At 40.1% G+C, this 21532-nt stretch overlaps 1 protein-coding gene across 4 annotated transcripts in view; it reads left to right on the top strand.

The window, feature by feature from the left end:
- LOC126419147 (integrator complex subunit 1) overlaps nucleotides 1-21532 on the top strand; it is a 288378-nt gene that overhangs the window by 61920 nt on the left and 204926 nt on the right. For all 4 annotated transcript variants that reach the window (XM_050086288.1, XM_050086260.1, XM_050086280.1 and 1 more), the window contains exons 6-8: nucleotides 1580-1715; nucleotides 18753-18949; nucleotides 19356-19518. In XM_050086288.1, the coding sequence (XP_049942245.1) occupies nucleotides 1580-1715; nucleotides 18753-18949; nucleotides 19356-19518 (496 nt within the window). The remainder of the gene's footprint in view (nucleotides 1-1579; nucleotides 1716-18752; nucleotides 18950-19355; nucleotides 19519-21532) is intronic.

The raw sequence follows: 21532 nt of genomic DNA, 5'->3' as shown, positions 1-21532 counted from the left end.
TTTGCTGTACTAAAATTTCAGCATTGTATTATAGACTGCACGCCTCAGCTGTGCACCAAGGTTCTTCTTCAGTGTGCTTAAAATATTGATTGCCTTAAGGATAGTAATGGATGGTTAACTTTGAGATAATTTAAAATTGCACAAACTGACATTATTTTATAGCATCCTTATGTAATACATGTCAGACACAGGTCAACAGAAAAAAGATTAAGTTTGCATTGAAGATTAACTTCCAGTGGTATGTATGACTTTTGGAGGCTGTCGTAAGGCGGTGTGATGGTTTATTACTTTTATTGTTTAACTGAGCATTGGGAAGAAATCATAATGAATGGTATCTCTGAACTCAAAAATCACAAAAGTAAACAGATCATTCTAGGTTGAAAATCAAATGGAAATTAAGGTAAACTGTCTGGTTATTGCCAACAGTTTAGCATTACTTTCAGCATATCTAGAGGCTACAACAAAATGAAATGGCAAGAGCCAGAAATTTCAAATACTGTGAGGAATAATACAATAAAATTTCAGTAGAAAGAACTGCAGCAAATGATCGATTCAGCAAATTGGAAACAGCATATCGTTAACTAAGAAATCCTGCAATAAGAAATGCATCTCTAGGAACATGAAACTATCACTACACAGTAATAACACAATCTGTATGGCTTGTAAAAGTATTGCAATTATTAGAAAGCTAGATTACATGCTCTGTAATGGAGATTTACAATGTAAACAAAAGGGTTCTGTAAATACCACCAGTATTAAGAATATTGGAAGTAATAAAGAAGTCAACCAGAATATCCAGAAAATTACAGAGTGGAGGTTCAGTCTGTTGGTTTGGGGTCTCAATTGGCGCTATGCTTGTGAGTTTGATGTATTAGTGACCTCTAGATCATGCTTGAGGATGGGATTTTAATATCCTGAAATCATATGGATCTGACTTAATAATTTTTCAAAGAACACAGTTGTATGAACAAGTAAGTTGAATTAAAGAAAGTATTTGTGCCTTGGTTTGCATTTTCATTCTGATAGTTTAACTAAAATTTTCTCTTTTCTGTATGTCTTCTGTCACTCTTCACCATGTAATTGGTTTCTGCTTGTGGTTTTTTCTATGGGGGAATAATTTTGATTCAGGTACTATAATTTCAAATTTGAAACTGTTTGTCTGCCTCTTGTGTTCTTCTCTGTGGGGCTATAGTGACTCTCCTTTTTCACCTGTTCATCTCCACTTTACCTAAATCGTGTTCCTTACCTACTAACTCTTCTAAAATAGCAATAAATTAAAAAGTATCAGAAGATCAGTATTGATGTCAGACTGCATGTTTGTCACACATGCACTAATTGTTCCCAATTCAACAGTTAACAAATCTTCCTTCTCACACAGCCTCGGTAATCGCGTTTTGATTGGAATCTTTACAGTAAAATAAGGACAAAGTATAGTTTGTATCAATCTTATTTTCATCCATTGTATAGGCAGTATATTTAATGTAACTAAAAGGAAAAAGAGCTAAAATGTTTTGAATTTGTCATTTCTCAAGAGACACTGAAGAAATTGTTGAAAGTGTTCATACAATCATTGTTTCAGCTATGCCTCATCCCAAGAAGCTGTAGAACAGATAGTAATGGAAGCTGTGCGAGAACAGCTGAACCGCCGACAGCCACCAGACAATATAATACGTAATTTACTGCGGTTCCTCACTGCATGTGCGGGCCTTGTAGAGGTATAGTAAAATCAGTTCCTTTTCCTGTAGACTTTTTGTTTAGTAACATCATTAGTTATAGAAATATGTGAAGTGTTAAGCCATTGAATCCTGTGAGAATCCTTGTTTGATGGTTTCCTGTTGATTCGGTATACGAGTAAATCTGCTTTCACAAAGATACCATAGTGTTCCAGTTTTTGTGTAAATACTTCATGGGGAGTAGTGTCAAATGGTTTGGAAAGAACCAAAAACTTGGAAAATGCAGCATTTTTCATCTAATGACTGTATGATTTGTTGTCAGGCTAGTAATAACTGATTCTTTAGATTTATGTTTTCCGAAATCAGCTGTGAGTGTATGAGACTGTGCTTTTCGAGATAAACAGCTAATCTGTTATACATAAGCATATCCAATGTTTTTGAGAATTCTGATATACTGAAACTTGTCTGTAGGTGTTGGGTCTTTCTTGGCCTGTTTCTTGTACACTGGCACATCCTCGTTTATCCCCAAAAGAGAAGTTCACTGTGTGCATCAATGGTGTGTTTATTTGTTCATTCACTTAATTTAATTTTGTGATTTGATATTTAATAATTGTCAGCTGATTTCTTTGGTTTCTGTGTGGTTTTGTCTTATTTCTTTTTTGACATGCTTCAAAAACATGGTCATCTTTTTGTGCTGCTTCCAGCCATGGGCTGTGTCTTTCTCGAAACAAACCTTTCTGTTGTCTTCTGTCTTTCCACCACTCTCCATCTCCAACTTGATCCAGTCTTTCAGTCATTTCAGCTGCCTGCCTCGTGGGCTTCCCTTTGGTCTTTTTCCCTTGCCTTGCATCCCGTATATCTTTCTCGGTATCCTCTTCTTCTCAGTTTGCTTAACATGTCCACACCATCTAAATCTTGATTCCTCTAACCTATCCTGTAATGGTTCTTCCTTCACTAATTTCATGATCCTCTCATTCCTCAATCTGTCAAGCTTAGTCACTCCAATACTATTTATCAAAAATTTCATCTCACTAGCTTGTATTTTGCTTCTCTCTCTTCTCTCCATTACCTAGGTCTTAGTGGTATATGTCAGGATTTGAGCATAATACACCTGATATACACTGGGGGGACAAAGTCATGGGATAGCGATATGCACATTTACAGATGGCGGTATTATCGTGTACACAAAGTACGAAAGGGCAGCCCATTGCCAAGGCTGTCATTTGTACTCAGGTGATTGATGTGAAAAGGTTTCCCATGTGATTATGGCCGCTCAATTTATTAAGTTTTATTTTGCATTTACTACAGACTTTACAGTTTAATTTCACATCAGTCAGCAAATTCACCATCCATTCTTGAATAGGTCAAAGTTTTTCACAACATGACTGTGCTTCTCTTCTTTGAAAGGGTTGCAACAGAAGAGCTGCTCAGGAACACTCACTGTTAACAGGAAAAGTATGGCACTTTATGCAGCGGTGTTGATAGAACTTAACCTGCAAATTGTATTCAGTTAGTCTGCCACCTATGGACATAATTATAAATTAGTTTTGGTTTCACACACTGCCTAACTTTCAACATAGTATCTTTATTTTTTAGGGTAATGAGCATATCACTGGACAAATTTGATAACAACTTGAAAGCTCTTTTGAGCTCTAGCTTGAAACTTTCAGGTTGTATTAAACACATATGGACCTAATATTATATTAATTTATCAAAATTTTAAATTTGTAGGTTTTCACAAAAAGTAGTTAAAATTTTGAAAACAAAATTTTTGGTCAGAAAACTTTTGTGTGAAATTTGAAGGAAGCCCACAATTAAAACCCTTCATTTTCTCTATAAAATGAGCCAGAGATCAAATCTGTAACCTAAGTAGAACTAGATTTATACTGCAATATAAGAAGGACTGTAATGCTAATTTTGGCTAATTTATAATATCTTAGTTAAAGGTAGATCTTTCAATAATTAATCCAGATATCTGAAACTGCAGAAAAGATGTACCTAAAATACTAATGAAATCAAAGGTGGTGAGGTTATGAGACTTGATGATTTGACATGGAGTGACCCGAAAGTGTAAAATACAGGAAAGTATGGTAAACACAAGAAATGAAAGTAAATAAATTAATTTTACTGACACTCTCTTTATGTTGTTCAGAATATGAAATTAAAGCATTTTAAATTTCGCCTATTTAAAAATGAAACAATTAATTGTTTTTGTTTCTTTTTAACAGCAATTAGTTCTACTTGTCTCTCCACAGTATACAAAGCATCAAATGCATTGTCATCACCTTATGCATTGCCAACATACTACCTTAAAATGATAATAGCTTCCACAGCTTCTCTACTGCTTGGCACAACTGGTTCTTGGTTGTCATTTTTTTCATTCTGTTCACCAATCACATCTCCTCTTCCCTTCTTGAGAATGTTTTGTAATGATGCTATCTACTGTTGGCATCACTGAAATGATGACTGACATACTTTTGAAGCTAGATGATATGTGTATCACATAAAAATCTGTAGGCTCAGACAAATGTTCTGCCAGTGGTTGCTGTGTTTTCTGTGAACTGAAATTCTGCCTTCACGAAACAGATATAGCTTGTCTCATCCATCCATGCTTTGGCTGCATAATGCATAGCATCTAAAAGTTGTGTGGTCATAGAATTTGGGTCCATGCCATTGTTGTGCATCGATACAACCTTCTCAACAAATATTTTTTTGTATTTCTTTTTAAATGAATGGATGATTCCCAGATCTAACAGTTGAAGCTCACTTGTACAGTAAGGAGGCAGGGACACTAGCTTAATATTTCTGAGTGACAGCTTAGTCACTCCAACTCTATTTATCAAAAATTTCATCTCGCTAGGTTGTGTTTTGCTTCTCTCCCTTCCTTTTATTACCTAGCTCTTAGTGACATATGTCAGAATTTGAGCATAATACACCCGATATACACTGAGGTGACAAAGTCATGGGGTAGCGGTACACACAAGATTGTATGGGGGTGCTGGATATCATCGGATAGCACCACTATTTTCCTCTATTTGTCCCCATTTTAGCATTGAATGCATGTGTGCTTGGTGGATTTGGAGATGCAAATGGTCATCCATGCAGTGTTGTTGGAATCATCATCAGTTGGCAGAGTTCTCACATTTCTGAAACACGTTGGCATTTCAAATTTACCAGTTACCAACGGAGGTAATTTTTCGGACCTATCAGCAGTGACCATAAGTAAAATGGTTATTCTCTGCTTAATCTGTTTCCCACGGTAAACATAAGGTCTTAATTGGTAATATGTTATGTCAACATTAAAAATATTTTTTGGATCATAATCTTTAAAGATATTTTGCATTTCTTTTTCCATTGGTCCACACTTCCGCTATCAAAACTTAAACTTTCAGCACACAGTTGGTTGTAAACAATGCTGTGACGAGTTTTAAATAGATTGATCCAACCATTCAATGCTATGAAGTTGGTGATCCCCCATTTATGCAGCAAACTGAAGCAGTTTCTCTCAATATGTTGCCACTAAGTGAAATTCCCAATGCTCTCGTGCTAACAAACCACTCTGCAACTCTATTCAAACAATCATCTGCTGATGGTCGAATGTATTTATGCTTTTTTGCCACAGAACCAGACCCTGTCTCATTGACTTTGATGTTGGGCTGATTTCTCACAGTCTTGTTCAGGCTGGAAATGGAAAATCCTTTGTCCTTCACTAACCAAACTCTCAATTTGGCATGGGAATCTACGCATTGTAGAATCGTAATTATTTCTTCCACAGAAATACATTTCCTATCTTTTTTAATCGTTTCACCCATAGTCAAGTGTACTAAAGAACATGACTTTTACACTAGTGTTTGCTTGCTTATTATTACTGGTACATATTATTTTTTTGGGCTCATTGCTGGAATTACAATTCCCCCTTGTTGCGTTCAAAGAAGTAGTGACTATATGGAAAAGGTAGAATATAGATTTTACCGAGACTGCCATCTGCTTCACATCTGCTGTGCAGCAAGCTACATAAATTTAAGTATTAACTGTGTTTTTCTTAATTTTCGCTTCTTTTTCCATGTGTTTTTGCTTTTAGGAAGCTTTACTAGTAATAGTGTTCCATAGGTTTCGTGTTCGTTTGAATACAGTCCAGAGACAGTTAGTGCTTATTTTCATTGTTTCTAACAAGAAGTGTCTAGTAACCACAGTTTAGTCAGCTATCAGTTGCCTTTAGTGAATTAGCAGTATAGTTAAAAGTTGATTACTTAACTCTCTACAATAAATTGTTGATTCATTAGGATGGATAGGATGTGTGACTACTGTGTATGGATGCAGGAGGAGCTGGTCACTGTTTGCGAGCAGCAGAACGTGCTGATGCCCGCGGTCAGCCGTTTCAGGCTGTTGCTTCAGAGTGTAGCAGCAGTGGGGAGTCTGGTGTGTCGCATGGTAACACCGTAGGTGTTACACGCTTCACCCACAGTCCCTGCTGTCGAGACATCTTCGCGGGTACTGGGCGCGGTTGGGCCACCCTCTCTCCAAGGGGAGTGACAGTTCCAACGGCGTTCACACTGCATGAGACGGAGGGTAAATGTGGAGGCTGGCCGTGTGGCATCGCCCGCTCTGCCTGTGAGTGGACATGTGGCCGCTCCTTCAGCAAGGTCCGAGCAGGCACACGGGGTGGAGGGATTCATTAGTGATTGGGAGCTCCAATGTTAGGCGGGTGATGGAGCCCCTTAGAGAAATAGCAGAAAGGTCAGGGAAAAAGGCCAGTGTTCACTCTGTCTGCTTGCTGGGGGGTCTCATCCGAGATGTGGAGGAGGCCCTGCTGGCGGCAATAGAGAGCACTGGAGGCACCCGACTGCAAATTGTTGCTCATGTTGGCACCAATGACTCCTGCCGTCTGGGTTCAGAGGTCACCCTCAGTTCATACAGGCGGTTGGCGGAGTTGGTGAAGGTGGAAAGCCTCACTCGTGGGGTGGAATCTGAGCTAACAATTTGTAGTGTCGTTCCCAGAACTGATCGCGGTCCTCTGGTTTGGAGCCAAGTGGAAGGCTTAAACCAGAGGCTCAGATGATTCTGCGGAGATCTGGGGTGCAAATTTCTCGACCTCCACTATTGGGTGGAGAAATTTAGGGTCCCCCTGAATAGGTCAGGCGTGCACTACATGCAGGAAGCGGCTAAAAGGGTAGTGGAGTATGTGTGGAGCGCACATGAGGGTTTTTTAGGAGAGAGAATTCCCTACCTAGGCCCAACAAGACGCCTCCTAAGACGTGACAAGGCAGCAGTAGGCAAAACGCAACAGGAAATGATAATATTAATGTGGTAATAATAAACTGCAGGAGCTTCTACAGAAAGGTTCCAGAACTGCTCTCATTAGTAAACAGTCACAATGCCCTCATAGTACTAGGGATGGAAAGTTGGCTGAAACCAGATGTAAACAATAATGAAATTCTAAACTCAGATTGGAATGCAAACCGACGAGACAGGCTAGATAGTGAAGGGGGAGGCCTGCTTATAGCGATAGAAAGTGCAATAGTATCTCAGGAAATTGACGGAGATCCGAAATGTGAAATAATTTGGGTGAAGGTCACGGTTAAAGCAGGCTCAAACATGGTAACTGGATGTCTCTATTGGCCCCCTGGCTCAGCAGGTTGTGGGAGAACACCTGAAGGAAAATTTGGAAAATATTTGGGGTTGCCGACCATGTTATAGTTCTGGGTCGAGATTTTAATTTACCAGATATAGACTGGGAGACTCAAACGTTTATAACGGGTGGCAGGGACAAAGAATCCAGTGAAATTATTTTATGTGCATTATCCGAAAACTGCCTTGAGCAGTTAAACAGAGAACCAACTCGTGGCAATAACATACTAGACTTTCTGGTGACAAACAAACCCAAACTGTTTGAAACAGTTAACGCAGAACAGGGAATCAGCCATCATAAAGCGGTTAAAGCATCAGTGATTTCAGCCGTAAATAGAAATATTAAAAAAGGTAGAAAGATTTTTCTGTTTAGCAAAAGTGACAGAAAGCAGATTTAAGACTATTTGACGGCTCAACATAAAAGTTTTATCTCAAGTGCAGGTAGTGTTGAGGATCAATGGACAAAGTTCAAAACCATTGTACAATATGCATTAGATGAGTATGTGGCAAGCAAGATCGTAAGAGATGGAAAAGAGCCACCGTGCAACAACCGAGTTAGAAAACTGCTACAGAAGTGAAGGGAACTTCACAGCAAACATAAACATAAACAAAGCCTTTCAGACAAACAAAAATTACACGAAGCGAAATGTAGTGTGAGGAGGGCTATGCGAGAGGTGTTCAGTGAATTCGAAAGTAGAGTTCTATGTACTGACTTGGCAGAAAATCCTAAGAAATTTTGGTCTTATGTCAAAGTGGTAGGTAGATCAAAACAAAATGTCCGAACACTCTGTGACCAAAACGGTACTGAAACAGAGAATGACAGACTAAAGGCTGAAATATTAAATGTCTTTTTCCAAAGCTGTTTCACAGAGGAAGACTGCACTGTAGTTCCTTCTCTAAATTGTCGCACAGATGACAAAATGGTAGATATCAAAGTAGATGACAGAGGGATAGAGAAACAATTAAAATCGCTCAAAAGAGGAAAGGCCGCTGGACCTGATGGGATACCAGTTCGATTTTACTCAGGGTACGCGAAGGAACTTGCCCCCCATTCTTGGCGCGGTGTACCGTTGGTCTTTAGAAGAGCGTAGCATTCCAAAAGATTGGAAAAGGGCACAAGTCATCCCCATTTTCAAGAAGGGACGTTGAATAGATGTGCAGAACTATAGACCTATATCTCTAACGTTGATCAGTTGTAGAATTTTGGGACGCGTATTATGTTTGAGGATAACGTCTTTTTTTTGGAGACTAGAAAACTACTCTGTAGGAATCAGCATGGGTTTTGAAAAAGACGATCTTGTGAAACCCAGCTTGCACTATTCGTCCACAAGACTCAGAGGGCCATAGACACGGGTTCCCAGGTAGATGCCGTGTTTCTTGACTTCCGCAAGGCGTTTGACACAGTTCCCTACAGTCGTTTAATGAACAAAGTAAGAGCATATGGACTATCAGACCAATTGTCTGATTGGATTGAAGAGTTCCTAGATAACAGAATGCGGCATGTCATTGTCAATGGAGAGAAGTCTTCCGAAGTGAGAGTGATTTCAGGTGTGGTGCAGGGGAGTGTCGTAGGACCATTGCTATTCACAATTTATACAAGTGACCTTGTGGATAACATCAGAAGTTCACTGAGGCTTTTTGTGGGTGATGCTGTAGTATATCGAGGCGTTGTAACAATGGAAAATTGTTCGGAAATGCAGGAGGATCTGCAATGAATTGATGCATGGTGAGGGAATGGCAATTGAATCTCAATGTAGACAAGTGTAATGTGCTGCAAATACATAGAAAGAAAGATCCTTTATCATTTAGCTACGGTATAGCAGGTCAGCAACTGGAAGCAGTTAATTCCATAAATTATCTGGGAGTAGGCATTAGGAGTGATCTAAAATGGAATGACCATATAAAATTAATTGTCAGTAAAGCAGATGCCAGACTGAGATTCGTTGGAAGAATCCTAAGGAAATGCAGTCCGAAAACAAAGGAAGTAGGTTACAGTACACTTGTTCGCCCACTGCTTGAATACTGCTCACCATTGTGGGATCCGTACCAGATAGGGTTGATAGAAGAGATAGAGAAGATCCAACGGAGAGCAGTGCGCTTCGTTACAGGATCATTTAGTAATCGCAAAAGCGTTACGGAGATGATAGATACACTCCAGTGGAAGACTCTGCAAGAGAGTCGCTCAGTAGCTCGGTATGGTCTTTTGTTGAAGTTTCGAGAACATACCTTCACAGAGGAGTTAAGCAGTATATTACTCCCTCCTACGTATATCTTGTGAAGAGACCATGAGGATAAAATCAGAGAGATTAGAGCTCACACAGAGGCATACTGACAATCATTCTTTCCACGAACAATACGAGACTGGAATAGAAGGGAGAACCGATAGAAGTACTCGAGGTACCCTCTGCCACACACTGTCAGGTGCTTGCGGAGTATAGATGTAGATGTAGATGTACTGTTAGTGAAGTTTAATCTAATAGTGCAATTTGTTTCGGAATTCTTAATTAAATGTGCAGTAATCATTTTTATTTTTTAGCAACAAGAAAACTTCTTGCCTAGGTCTTTTCATGACATGTTGGGCGATTCGGAACATGTGCTGTCGTCTGTCTTCTGTTTTCAATAGCAGCAACTTGAGTGATATGATGATGATGACTCTAGTAGAAACCTTCATTGTTCTCATTGCATTGTGTGACAATAGCCTTCATTTAATTTCACAGTAATTTATACAAACAAACACCACTTTTGAAGACGGCTGTCTCTATAGCGAGCTTTACAAATGGTTACTTCAACTTGAAATACACTAATCCGTCCTAGACACACAGTCTTAGGTTGGTACAACCTGATGCAAAACGTGAACATTCCTCCTCGATGTGCTCTGTAACGATGACAATGTCCGCCCTGTTTCTCACGCAGGACGTCCACAAGTCAAGTGACCTTGTTGGCACCAAGCTGTAGATTTCGTGCCTTTTGTTTTCTGTTTACAAAGTCTACTTACTTTAGTATTTTAAGCAATATTGTGTTAAATGTTTTATTTATCATAATTTTGTAATGAATATTAATTATAAGTCTCACATTAAAACAGGAATATCTTTTTAATGTGGTTTCACGAAATATTTTTGCTTGCGTGTTGTTTTTACACCATTGAACTCGATTGGAATGAACAAGGAAATGTGCATTTGCATATATTAGCACTCGGTCAGTGCACTCATGATTATCACAAAGGCAGCTTCTTGAGTGCCGACACACACCAACACGCAAGAAGGTTTCCCTCTTCATTCCATCATGTCCAGTGGTGTAAATAAAACATGGAAGCAAAAATCTTTCATGAAGCTACATTAAAAAGAGAGAAATGTTCTAATGTGAGATGTATTATTGATAATCACTGTAAAATAATGATAGTTGAACCTTGTAACACAACATTGGTTAAAACACTAAAGTTGGCAGTCATCGTAAACAGACAACAATAGATATGAAATCTGCAGCTTGTTGCCGACAAGGTCACTCGATTCAGGGATATCCTAGTTGAGGAAGAGGGCAGAAATTCTTGTCTTGTTATGGAGCATCTTGAATGTTTACATCTGACATCAGATCATACCAATGTATGACCGCATACCTAGTACAGGTTAACATATTTCGAGCAGAAGTAATGATACATGAAAGCCCATTATAGAGATGGCTGTTTTCATAAGTGGTGTTTATTTCTTAAAAATGACTGTGAAGTTAAATTAAAGCTGTTGTAATACAATCAAGTGAAGAAAAGGAACGTTGCTACTGGACCCACTGTTGTCAGATCACGATTGTCATTAAGGTACCCTTCCAAAATGCTGTGAACCTTTAATACAAATGGCCACGACCCTTGCTTGCATTGCATGATCAATAACTTTATCTATAGTCTGCATGTTCTGCTTTGTTGCACGGCTGACTCTGAGCAATACGATGCACTTATTGCAGAAATCTGTGTGAACATCAATATGAAAGCTCATGATTACATCAAAGGAAACTAAAACGTGGGATATGCTGTAACACAGAATCATTAGTGGCAGGAAAGAATTGTATTGAGAGAATAGGACTTTATTGGCACCAACATAAATAAACATAAAAAGAGGGAAAACGTAAAATGCGGGAATGTAAAAATGGGGTTTTACTGTACACAGGCAGGTTATATAGGCGCCAGTAGAGGGAAGTTTATTAATTGCCAATAAGAACAAACACGAATTTTGTGAGAACTATTTCATGAAGTATAATTTAGCAACTGTGTCCTTTGGTAATATTCTTATCTCCTTAAAGGATAATGCAGAAGATAGCGTAATGAATAAACACATTTGTCATTACAGCCCATGGACAAAACCCCCCAGCGGGCTCATGGTTCTTTTGTGAGTTCATGCATGGTGCACAGAGGTCCATAAGCTATCACAGTCCATTCTTCCTTCCCTGGAAGCATTTCTGTCACCTTATTGGGCATTCAGTCGGAACCGTGCCGGCTCTAGGGTAGCATCTGGTGGGGTCTGCACTTTGGTTCTCTCCAATGTCATTTGTGATCCCCCTTCACAACAACATGGAAGCAATAGTGGTTAGAGTGCAAATGACTCTGGTAATCAGTGTTTGCAATGTCTGCCTCTCTCCAGGTAGGCCACTTCGCTATGTTGAATGTCTACCTTTAATACAGCAACTCCCGCTCATGTTTCTCCTCCATGGGGGCTTCAGTGCCCACCACCCACCGTGGGGGAGTGCCACTTCAACTGGTAGGGGTCTCCTAATTGACCGACTTATTACAGACTTTGATTTATGTCTCCTCAGTGATTGTTCCCCTACCCACTTCAGTACCGCTCACAGCACCTTTACTGCTGTCGATCTCACGATCTCCTCCCCTGCTCTCATGTCTTCCCTACATTGGTCAACCCATGATGATCTTTGTGACAGTGGCCACTTTCCGGTGATTCTATTGTTCCTCTGCTGGCACCAGGCAGACAGATCCCCCCGTTGGGCATTTTGCAGATCCAGTTGGCCTTTATGTATGTCTGCTGTGTGCGTTGAAACCTCCCCCTTGAATTGCATTGATGCGGTCATGCATTGATGCAAGGTGTCTCTGCCACTATTCTTCAATCTGCTGGCACTGTTGTTCCCCTATCCATAGGTCCCCCTTGTCGTCGACCGGTACTGCCTTGGCCCAAGTATGTAGTGGTCACTGTCCAGGGCCACCAACGGCCACCCTTCACAGACCAACTTCCTTGCTTTTAGGCGTCTCTGTGCTGAGGCTCGTTACCTTATTAACAGAGTATAGAAGAATGCTGGGAGCTCTGTTTACTCCCTGTGGCCGTATGCCTCTTCGTTGCAGGTTTGGTTCAAGCTCTGTAGCCGTCTGGGCCATCATTGACAGTCAACTGTCCAGGATCTTAACTTCCAAGGTGCTCTGTGGACAGATCCATTGGTCCTTGCAGAACACCTTGCAGCACACTTTGTGATGGCATTGGCATCCTTTTCCTATCCTGCTACCTTTCTCTGTCAGAGATGCCAAGTTAAACAGACCCCCTCTGTTTCAACCCATACCATGCTGAACCCTTTCATGAACCCGTCACTACAGACTCTTATCTCATGCAAGCTCTTATCTCTTCATGTGTGACAGCCCTAGGCCCGGATTCCATCCACAACCAGATGATCCAAGACTTTGACATTCCCCAGAGGCAACATCTCCACAGGATCTTCAACCGTATTTTTCTCATGGGTGCTTTCCTCTTGCAATCTCTAGAGAGTATAGTTGTCCCCGTCCTTAAGGCCAGGAAGAACCCAACGTCTCTCGACAACTACCACCTGATTAGCCTGACAAATGTACTTTGTAAACTGCTCAAGAGGATGGCTAGCTACAGATTATATTGGGTACTTGAATCTCAGAGCCTTTTCCCTCATATCAGTGTGGCTTCCGGGAAGGATGATCTCCGACTGACCATTTACTCAGATTGGAAACAGCAGTCCAACTGGCTTTTACTAAGGGCCAGCACCTTGTCACAGTCTTCTGACCTACATAAGGCAGGCGACACGGCTTGGTGCCATCACATTTTAGGTACTCTCCATGACTGGGGGTTTCTTGGCCCCTTTCTGATTTTCATCCATGAGTTTTTATCCCACTGGCTCTTCTGCGTTCGAGTTGGCACTTTATTCAGCACCCCTCAGATTCAGGAGAACAGTAACCTCTGTTGGGTGTGTGGTTATCCTGGCATTGCACATAGACAGATTTTTGCGTCTGGTGCAGCTCCCATTCGGTAGCATCTGCTGAACGCTGTCTCCAAGACACCATCCAGTGGGCCTCTGCATAGGACATCTCCCATGGCTTCCAGTTTTCTCCCTCCAAAATGCAGGTTGTGCATATTTGTCATCAACCCATAGTATGCACCAATCCAGAAATTTATTTAGGCAGCCAGCTCCTTGATATTGTAGCAAAGTCCCATTTCTTGGGCATTATTTTTGATAAAAAGCTGACATGGCTGCCCCATATTCACCACCTAAAGACTATGTGCATGTGGAAACTTTATGCTCTCTCCCTCCTGGCCCATACATCTTGGTGTGCAGACTGTACCACTCTCTCTTTACCATGCTCTCGTCTTGTTCAGACTAGATTATGGTAGTCAGGTTTACGGCTCAGTGGCCCCTTTCAATCTACAAATACTTGATCCTGTTCACCATTGTGGGGTGCGTCTGGCTGTTGGTGCTATTTGCACTAGTCCTGTTGAATGTCCTCACAGAAGCATGGATTCCCCCTCTACAAATACGACGGAGCCAACTCCTGGTTTCTTACGCAATCACCATTTGTCAATTCCCTGACCATCCTGTGAACCCTTTCCTCTTTGCAAACGATGGATGTCTCCCTTGTGACAACTGCCCACAGATGGGATTGCAGGTTGGAATGCATCTCGCTTCTCTCTGTCAGGCTCTCCATCTACATTCACTGGAATGCACCCCATGTAGCCCCCCCCACCCCTGCCCCACCCCGTTGGATGGTGCCTGGACCACAGATTAGGACCGACCTATTCCAGGGTCCTAAGGTCTCTGTTGCCCCTCTGGTTTTCCAGTGTCTTGTACATGTCATCCTCGCAGAGTTCCAGGTTGCTGTCATCTTCTACACTGATGGTTCTAAGACTATAGATAAGCCTGTATATGCTTTCACATCTCCTACTGGCTTAGAACACCATTTATTGCCGGGCTCATGTAATGTGTTGATAGCAGAGCTTCAATTCATTCACAGAGCCTTCCATTTTGTTTCACAAGCCTCCATTTACAGTGTTTTAATTTGTACTGACTCAGTGAGCAGCCTGCAGGCTATTGACCGATGCTACTCTTGTCACCTTTTGGTCTCTGTTATTCACGACCTTCTCTCTGCCCTTGGCTGTGCCGCCTCCCTATTTGTCTTTCTCTGGGTCCCAAGTCATGTGGGCATCCCGGGGAATGAACTGGCTGACCGTTTGGCCTTTCATGATTCCAGCTGCAGGTATGTGGATCTACGTCAAATCTCTCTTTGACCAAAAGTGGAATGACATCTGGTGCACTAATGCTTACAGTAATAAACTCTGCACAATCAAGGAGTCTACTGCAGTTCGGCACTCTTCCTTCTGCTCCTCTCAGAAGGAGTCCACTGCTTTATGCCGTCTACACATTGGTCACACCAGGCTTACCCATTGTTTCCTCCTGTGTAACGAACCACCACCACAGTGTGGTTGTGGAGCAGGATTGATGGTGGTATCCCACATACAGGTGGAATGTCCCCTTCTTTTGGCCCTTTGTGCTAAGTGTAGTCTTCCAGATTCCTCAATTTTAATGTTAGCAGATGATTCATGGACAGTTGAACTGGTCCAGTCTTCTCCATGAAAGAGGTTTTCATTTCCAGATATAAGGTTTTGCTTTACTCCTGGAGCAGGGGCAGGGTGGTTGTGGTTGGGACATCTCTTCATGTCTTCTCAATCTGGGACCCCTCACCACTCCCCCATGGAAAGATCTCTCCTTTTTTTTTTCAGTTTTTAGATTTGGTCTCACCTTTTATGCCTTATATTGTGTATGTGTTTTAATTTCATTGTTTTATAATTTGACTCCTGTGACTGGATCTGTTCACTTTTAGCGGACCCTCTTTCTTCTGTAAATAACTTCAGAATCCGAAACTAACGACCTTGCTGTTTGGTCCCAAAAACCCTCTCAATCGATCAGTCATTCAGTCAATCTATGGAAAAGTATAATCATAGGATACTGAGTAATAAAGGCTATGGATCTATGTTCACTTGTTGCTGGATGTCCTTTTTTTTAACAGATTACCAACTGGTAATCTTTTTTAATCTAAATTAAAAATTTGATATAAACATTGTAAGTGTGTACTCTCTTAAAGATTTCTGAACTTTGAACGGTCCCCACACCCTCCACTTAACAGTTCTCCCCCTCCCCGTCCTGTCACCTCCTCTCAACTCAAGTCCCCAACGGAATTGTGCAGTGCTCTCTGCCATTGCGCCCACCAATCTTTCCTCCTCCTCTGTTCCCCTCCTCTCTGCTCCCATTTTTCCCCCGTCCCTCCCTCTCCCACAGCCTCCCGACACCGTGCTGGGTACTCTTGTCTACAATCTCTGGTCCCTGCACACTCCACCATGCCTACACCTGTACCCCACTATCCCTCCCCCTCCACCGCTGCACAATAGATTGTTGGTCCTGTATGATGCATTTGATGGCCTGAGCAACCAGAGGTAGTGGTTGTACATGTGGGTGCACTGTTATATAATCCAGAAATCAGCATTAGGCCACTTTCAAGTGAAAAAAAATTCATATATCAAAACACATTAGTCGAAAGACAATAGATTGGTATGAAATAAAAGTCCTTGTCAGAAAAGCATTTCTGGTGATGTATACCAGATCTGTCATTAGTAAAAGTGAGAACATCTCTAAAACACCTAAATAAGTTCTAGACTTTCATTTCTGGACCGTATAGGACAACTGTTATATGAAATTACTAGCAAATGAACAGTATGCAGCACACTACTGTCTCTGTAATTGTTGTTGTTCAGTTGCAATGGCACATACCTGTTGGTTGGCTAGCAGTTTTCATATAACAACCATGCTGTAGGGTCCAGAAGTGAAGGTCTGCAACTTATTTAGGTGTTTTAGAGATGTTCTTACTTTTGTTAATGACAGACCTGGACTATATGACCAGATATGCTTATCTGACAAGGACTTGTACTTCATACCAGCCTGGTGTCTTTTGATATATGAATACATTTTTGTGCATGAAAATGGCCTAAGGCTAAAAACTGGATTTTATAACAATAAAGTAAAAATTATTGTAGTCAACTGGTGGCAGCATCATTCAAAAAATTTACCATGTTTGTGCCTCCAGCCAAAATAAAAACTTTCAATAATTGTTGGTTTCTGCACTCTGTTATCTACAGTATTAGTTTTTGAGTACGTCCTACTCCCGTTCGTTGTTGTTGTTGTGTTAAGTCTGAAGACTTTGATTCAGCTCTCCATTTTAGTCCATTCTATGCAGGTTTCCCTTCCTTCCTCCCTCCTGTGACACTACCTCTTGAGTGTGTTAGACGATAGAAACGGTTAAGTGTATTGAAACTCACAAGGTGCTGTATACACTGGTTGTAGTTTACATGGACAGCTGTTAGAGAGCTGGAAAATTTAGGATCGATTACTTTTTAGTGCATGTGATCACCTGAAATGAACTTTCAGTGTATAAAGGAATATTGGAAACAGAAGCCAACAGCCCTGACTCTTCCTAGGAGTTTCCAGCAGTTTTTCTGTGAGGGATTTACATGTTCTGCTTCATTGGGTTTCTCATAAACAATACATTCATTGTGTACTGAATTATCCTCTATGCATTTTCATGTACCATTTTACATCTTTTTCCTTTCCCAACCCTCACACTTCCCATCAAAGATCATAAAGGAATGCCAGCACAGATATCCCTGTGTTTTGCAAACAAAGTAATGTCCCTCATTGTCAACAGACAGCAGAGAAATAAATCATTGTGTTAAAGACTTCATTTGGTGAGTGTGTGGTGAGGTTACTGCCAGCACAGGCACTCACTACTCATGAGTGCATACTTTGATTTCTGGCTTGAGGTGGTCAACTGTCATTGGTATCCGTCTGTTTTGGTGTACCCTTTCTTTTAATCAAGTTATGACAGAAGTTTCTTTTCTTCCCAGTTCACTGCAGTAACCATTCATTTCTTATCTGATATACCCATTTAATCTTCAGCATTCTTCTTTAACATGTTTCAAAAACTTTTATTCTGTACTCATCTGTTGATCATCCAAAAACTTATATTCTCTATTTATCTGTACTGTTGACTGTCCATGTTTCACTTCCATAAAAGGCTACATTCCATACAAATGATCTGAGAAAAGACGTCCCAACACTTAAATTTAAAAGAGATGCTAGGAAGCTTGTCTTGCTATTGCCAGCCTACATTTTGTATCCTCCTTAATTTTGCTGCCCAAATGGTAGAATTTATTTGCAGCATTCCATGTCCCATTTCCTATTCTAATTCCTTCAGTGTCACCTGATTTGAATAGTCTCCAATGCATTTGTTTTACTTTTAATGAAATTCAGCTCAAAACCTCTTTTCAAGACACTATCCATTCTGTTCAATAGCTCAACAGATCTCCCAAGTCCCTTGCTGTCTCTGACAGATTAAAATGTCATTCTTCCTGGTTTCATTTACTACTACTACTACTACTACTATTACTATTACTACTCCTGTCTCTCTCTCTCTCTCTCTCTCTCTCTCTCTCTCTCTCCCTCCCTCCCTGGAAATGGTGTTGTTCGTAAACTTTAGGTGCCCAGGGCAAAGACAACACATGAGCCAGGAAAGATTCACACCAGAGTTGCCTTTCTTTAGAAGTTTTGTCTCTTTATTGCAGTTATGGTCTGCTACATTTCATGCAAAATTTTACTCTGTGGTCAGTAAGAATTAACAATACTTTTTATTTTCCCTTTCCCCAAAAGTGCTCTTTTTCTGCACTCGCCAGCCCCTTTTTGAGCAGCATCCACACAGAGATTAATTTGGGGTGCTGATTTCATTTCAGGGCTTCCTGTAAAATGCTGAGCTGTTGTTAAATAAGAAATATCTTCTCATGAGTGAATAGTGGTGAGAGTGTACCTGAGCTCTGTATAGACTACAGAGGAATTGAGATTATTCGAGAGTGTTGTTCTTAAAATAATTAATTAGTTCTGCAAGGGGTGGGGTAGCAAACAGCTATTACTGTTTTGCTGAGTTACTCCACGAATCATAAAAAATGTTTTGGGAAAATTAAGTCATTTTTGTTAGGCTATGACCTATGTTGGTTAATTTATTGATGTTGTGATGTTTGTATGACAGTGAGCATGATGCACTAATTAAATAATGAAATTCTGTACTTTTGTTTTGTACAGATGCAAAGAATAAATTGTTTTCAGATGTGTTTTATGCTGTTATAGGTTCGTGTAACTGCAGCTCCCAGACTAGAAATGTGGTTTCAGAACCCAAAGCTTCTGCAAGCTGCCAAAGATCTTCTAATGGCTATCTGCATTAACTGCACCACTCACACGCAGCGAGATGTGGAAGTAATTAGTCATCTTGTTAAAATACGCATAAAACCAAAGGCACTGAGCAACCTATATCTGGCTTCTATAAGGTAAATCTCAGTAAAATTGAAGTATTTATAACAAAAATATATAAATATATGTAAAGTGACAAGTTTGTAGGTGTCTAGCTTTGTTGATAAAAGTGAAAAATGAAATTCTCCCTATTAAATGTTTTAAAATTACGTACGAGCTCTTACTATCTTAACAAGTAGAAAAAGAGAAGAGCTGCAAGTTCATAGCCCTTTCTTAAATTCACACACTAACCAGTGTTTTTAAAAGGTGTATGTAATAATAGAACTATAGAATTCAATAAAAGTGATGTTTTCAAATTTTTGCTGAAATCATGTATGTGAGATGTTACAGAACAAATCAGTTGATTGAAATAGATTGTTTTCCACTTTTGGGTTTTAAATTAATATATCAGTTTTTATTATTATATTATTTTGAATGTTTCAGAGAGTTAATTAATGCACATCCAGAAAATTTGGCAACAGTTTTGAAGCATACAATTTACAATGAACTGTCAACAGCTCGCAACCCAAATAACATGGCTATGCTGTCTGTGATGTTCCAGGCAGCACCAGAAAAGGCTGCTGTACTGCTTGCTGATATTTTCCAGGTATTCAGGGTGACCTTACAGGCCCCACAATTATATATTTGTAGTTGAAAGATTAATACGAATAAGAGGATAGGTCACTACTCTCCGAATAGAAAAAGCACGTTTGTGCTGTGCAGCACCTATTCTGTCCTTTTACTGGTAGTATATTCCACCTTGGATTGTGCTTTAATGCAGTTTGAAACTATAAGTGATGATAAAAATAGTATTTTTTTAAAATAATTCTAGCAACTGAAATAGAGCTGAAAACTATGTGACATGTTTCAAGATACATTTTGAGCTTTTAGGTCTGGCATAGTTACTGTTTGTACAGTATTCTGCAAATATCCCAAGAAGTGCATGTTGCAGTACACACTGTATTGTACCATCTGTAAAAGATTATTTCAGTACTGATTATATATGGAGCATCAGAAGAAGACTGCTTATGTGCCACCATACAGAGCACAATTATTCTGATTTAGGCCTTAGACAATGGCGGTCTCATATTCAATTGAAATCCATGGTGCTAATGAAAAGGTAAATTTTTCAGGATGACCCCTTTACTGGATGTGCCAATTTGTGTAATGAAGAGAGGCTTCCACCCAGCAGAGTATTATACCAGAATAGGTTGCATAACTATCATTTGCTGTGTACAAGATTGTGCAGAATGACTTGACAAAAATCTGCCTTCTTGTAGGTGTACCTCCAGCTCTCTGTTGGCTCTGTACCTATTAAACTAAACAACAATATAAAGAGCAAACATGTCAAAAAATGTGCAGTGGAACTGATATATGGAACTATCATCCCCTTATCACTCGCCACCATACATAGTGGAAATCCAGATGATAGAATTCAAACACAGTGAAGTATGTAGAATGGAATGACTTTTCATATGTAGTGAACATGGATTCCAAAAACAGTCCTCTTGTAAAACCTACATTACACTCTTCCTACGTACTATGTATGGAAGCAACCAGGCATATTCAGTGTCCTTAGATATCCCTAAAGCATGTTATTTGGTACCACACAGATGACTAGTGAAGAAACTATGTTTATGTGGGATGTCTGGTCAGGTCTTCACAGGTGGATCAGAACATGACATGTTTAATGGAGGGATACAGAAATAATTTCAGATGTGCCTTCTTGCTGTGACATGGCTCTCTGTTGGGATGTATTACACAGTAGAAATTTTAGCACTATCCACTTGGATATAAACAAAATAGTGATCTGGTTCAATTGCTAGCATAAAGTTTTTAACGTACCAAACAAAAAAGAATCATGTTTGTGTACAAAAGAGACTGCATTTAGAACTTTTGTCTGACGAGTGTTTGGTGTCTGTATAGGCTTTGTGTAACAACTGGGGGTCATATGTTGTATGCAAAGAAAGGTAGTACAAATTCTTATAACTGTGCATGTTTCATGGGCAGTCTAAATGGAAATGCTGAGAAATCCTAAATAACACAATTTTTAAAAATAAAAATACATCAAATACTTTGCAAAAAAGTGTTTAGGAAATTCCAAGAACTGATTGTCTGGATTGAAGTGTTTTACGTTCGTAAGCACTTGCAGAGAGCACAATGACAAAAGTAAACTGACAACTATTTTTTCAAATAACTGATTCTTCTTTTTAACTTTTGCTCCCATAGATTGAAATTTGTTAACATCCAGTATTGATTTAACTGTCAGGAAGTCATTTCTGAAAGTATTCGTATGGAGTGTAGCCATGTATGGAAGTGAAACATGGACGATAAATAGTTTGGACAAGAAGAGAATAGAAGCTTTCGAAATGTGGTGCTACAGAAGAATGCTGAAGATTAGATGGGTAGATCACATAACTAATGAGGAAGTGTTGAATAGGATTGGGGAGAAGAGAAGTTTATGGCACAACTTGACCAGAAGAAGGGATCGGTTGGTGGGACATGTTCTGAGGCATCAAGGGATCACCAATTTAGTATTGGAGGGCAGCGTGGAGGGTAAAAATCGTAGAGGGAGACCAAGAGATGAATACACTAAGCAGATTCAGAAGGATGTAGGTTGC

Source organism: Schistocerca serialis, chromosome 1 (assembly GCF_023864345.2).
Source record: "Schistocerca serialis cubense isolate TAMUIC-IGC-003099 chromosome 1, iqSchSeri2.2, whole genome shotgun sequence".
NCBI lineage: Eukaryota > Metazoa > Arthropoda > Insecta > Orthoptera > Acrididae > Schistocerca > Schistocerca serialis.
The sequence above is the reverse complement of the archived record's forward strand: the minus strand, read 5'-3'. Positions and strand labels throughout refer to the sequence as shown.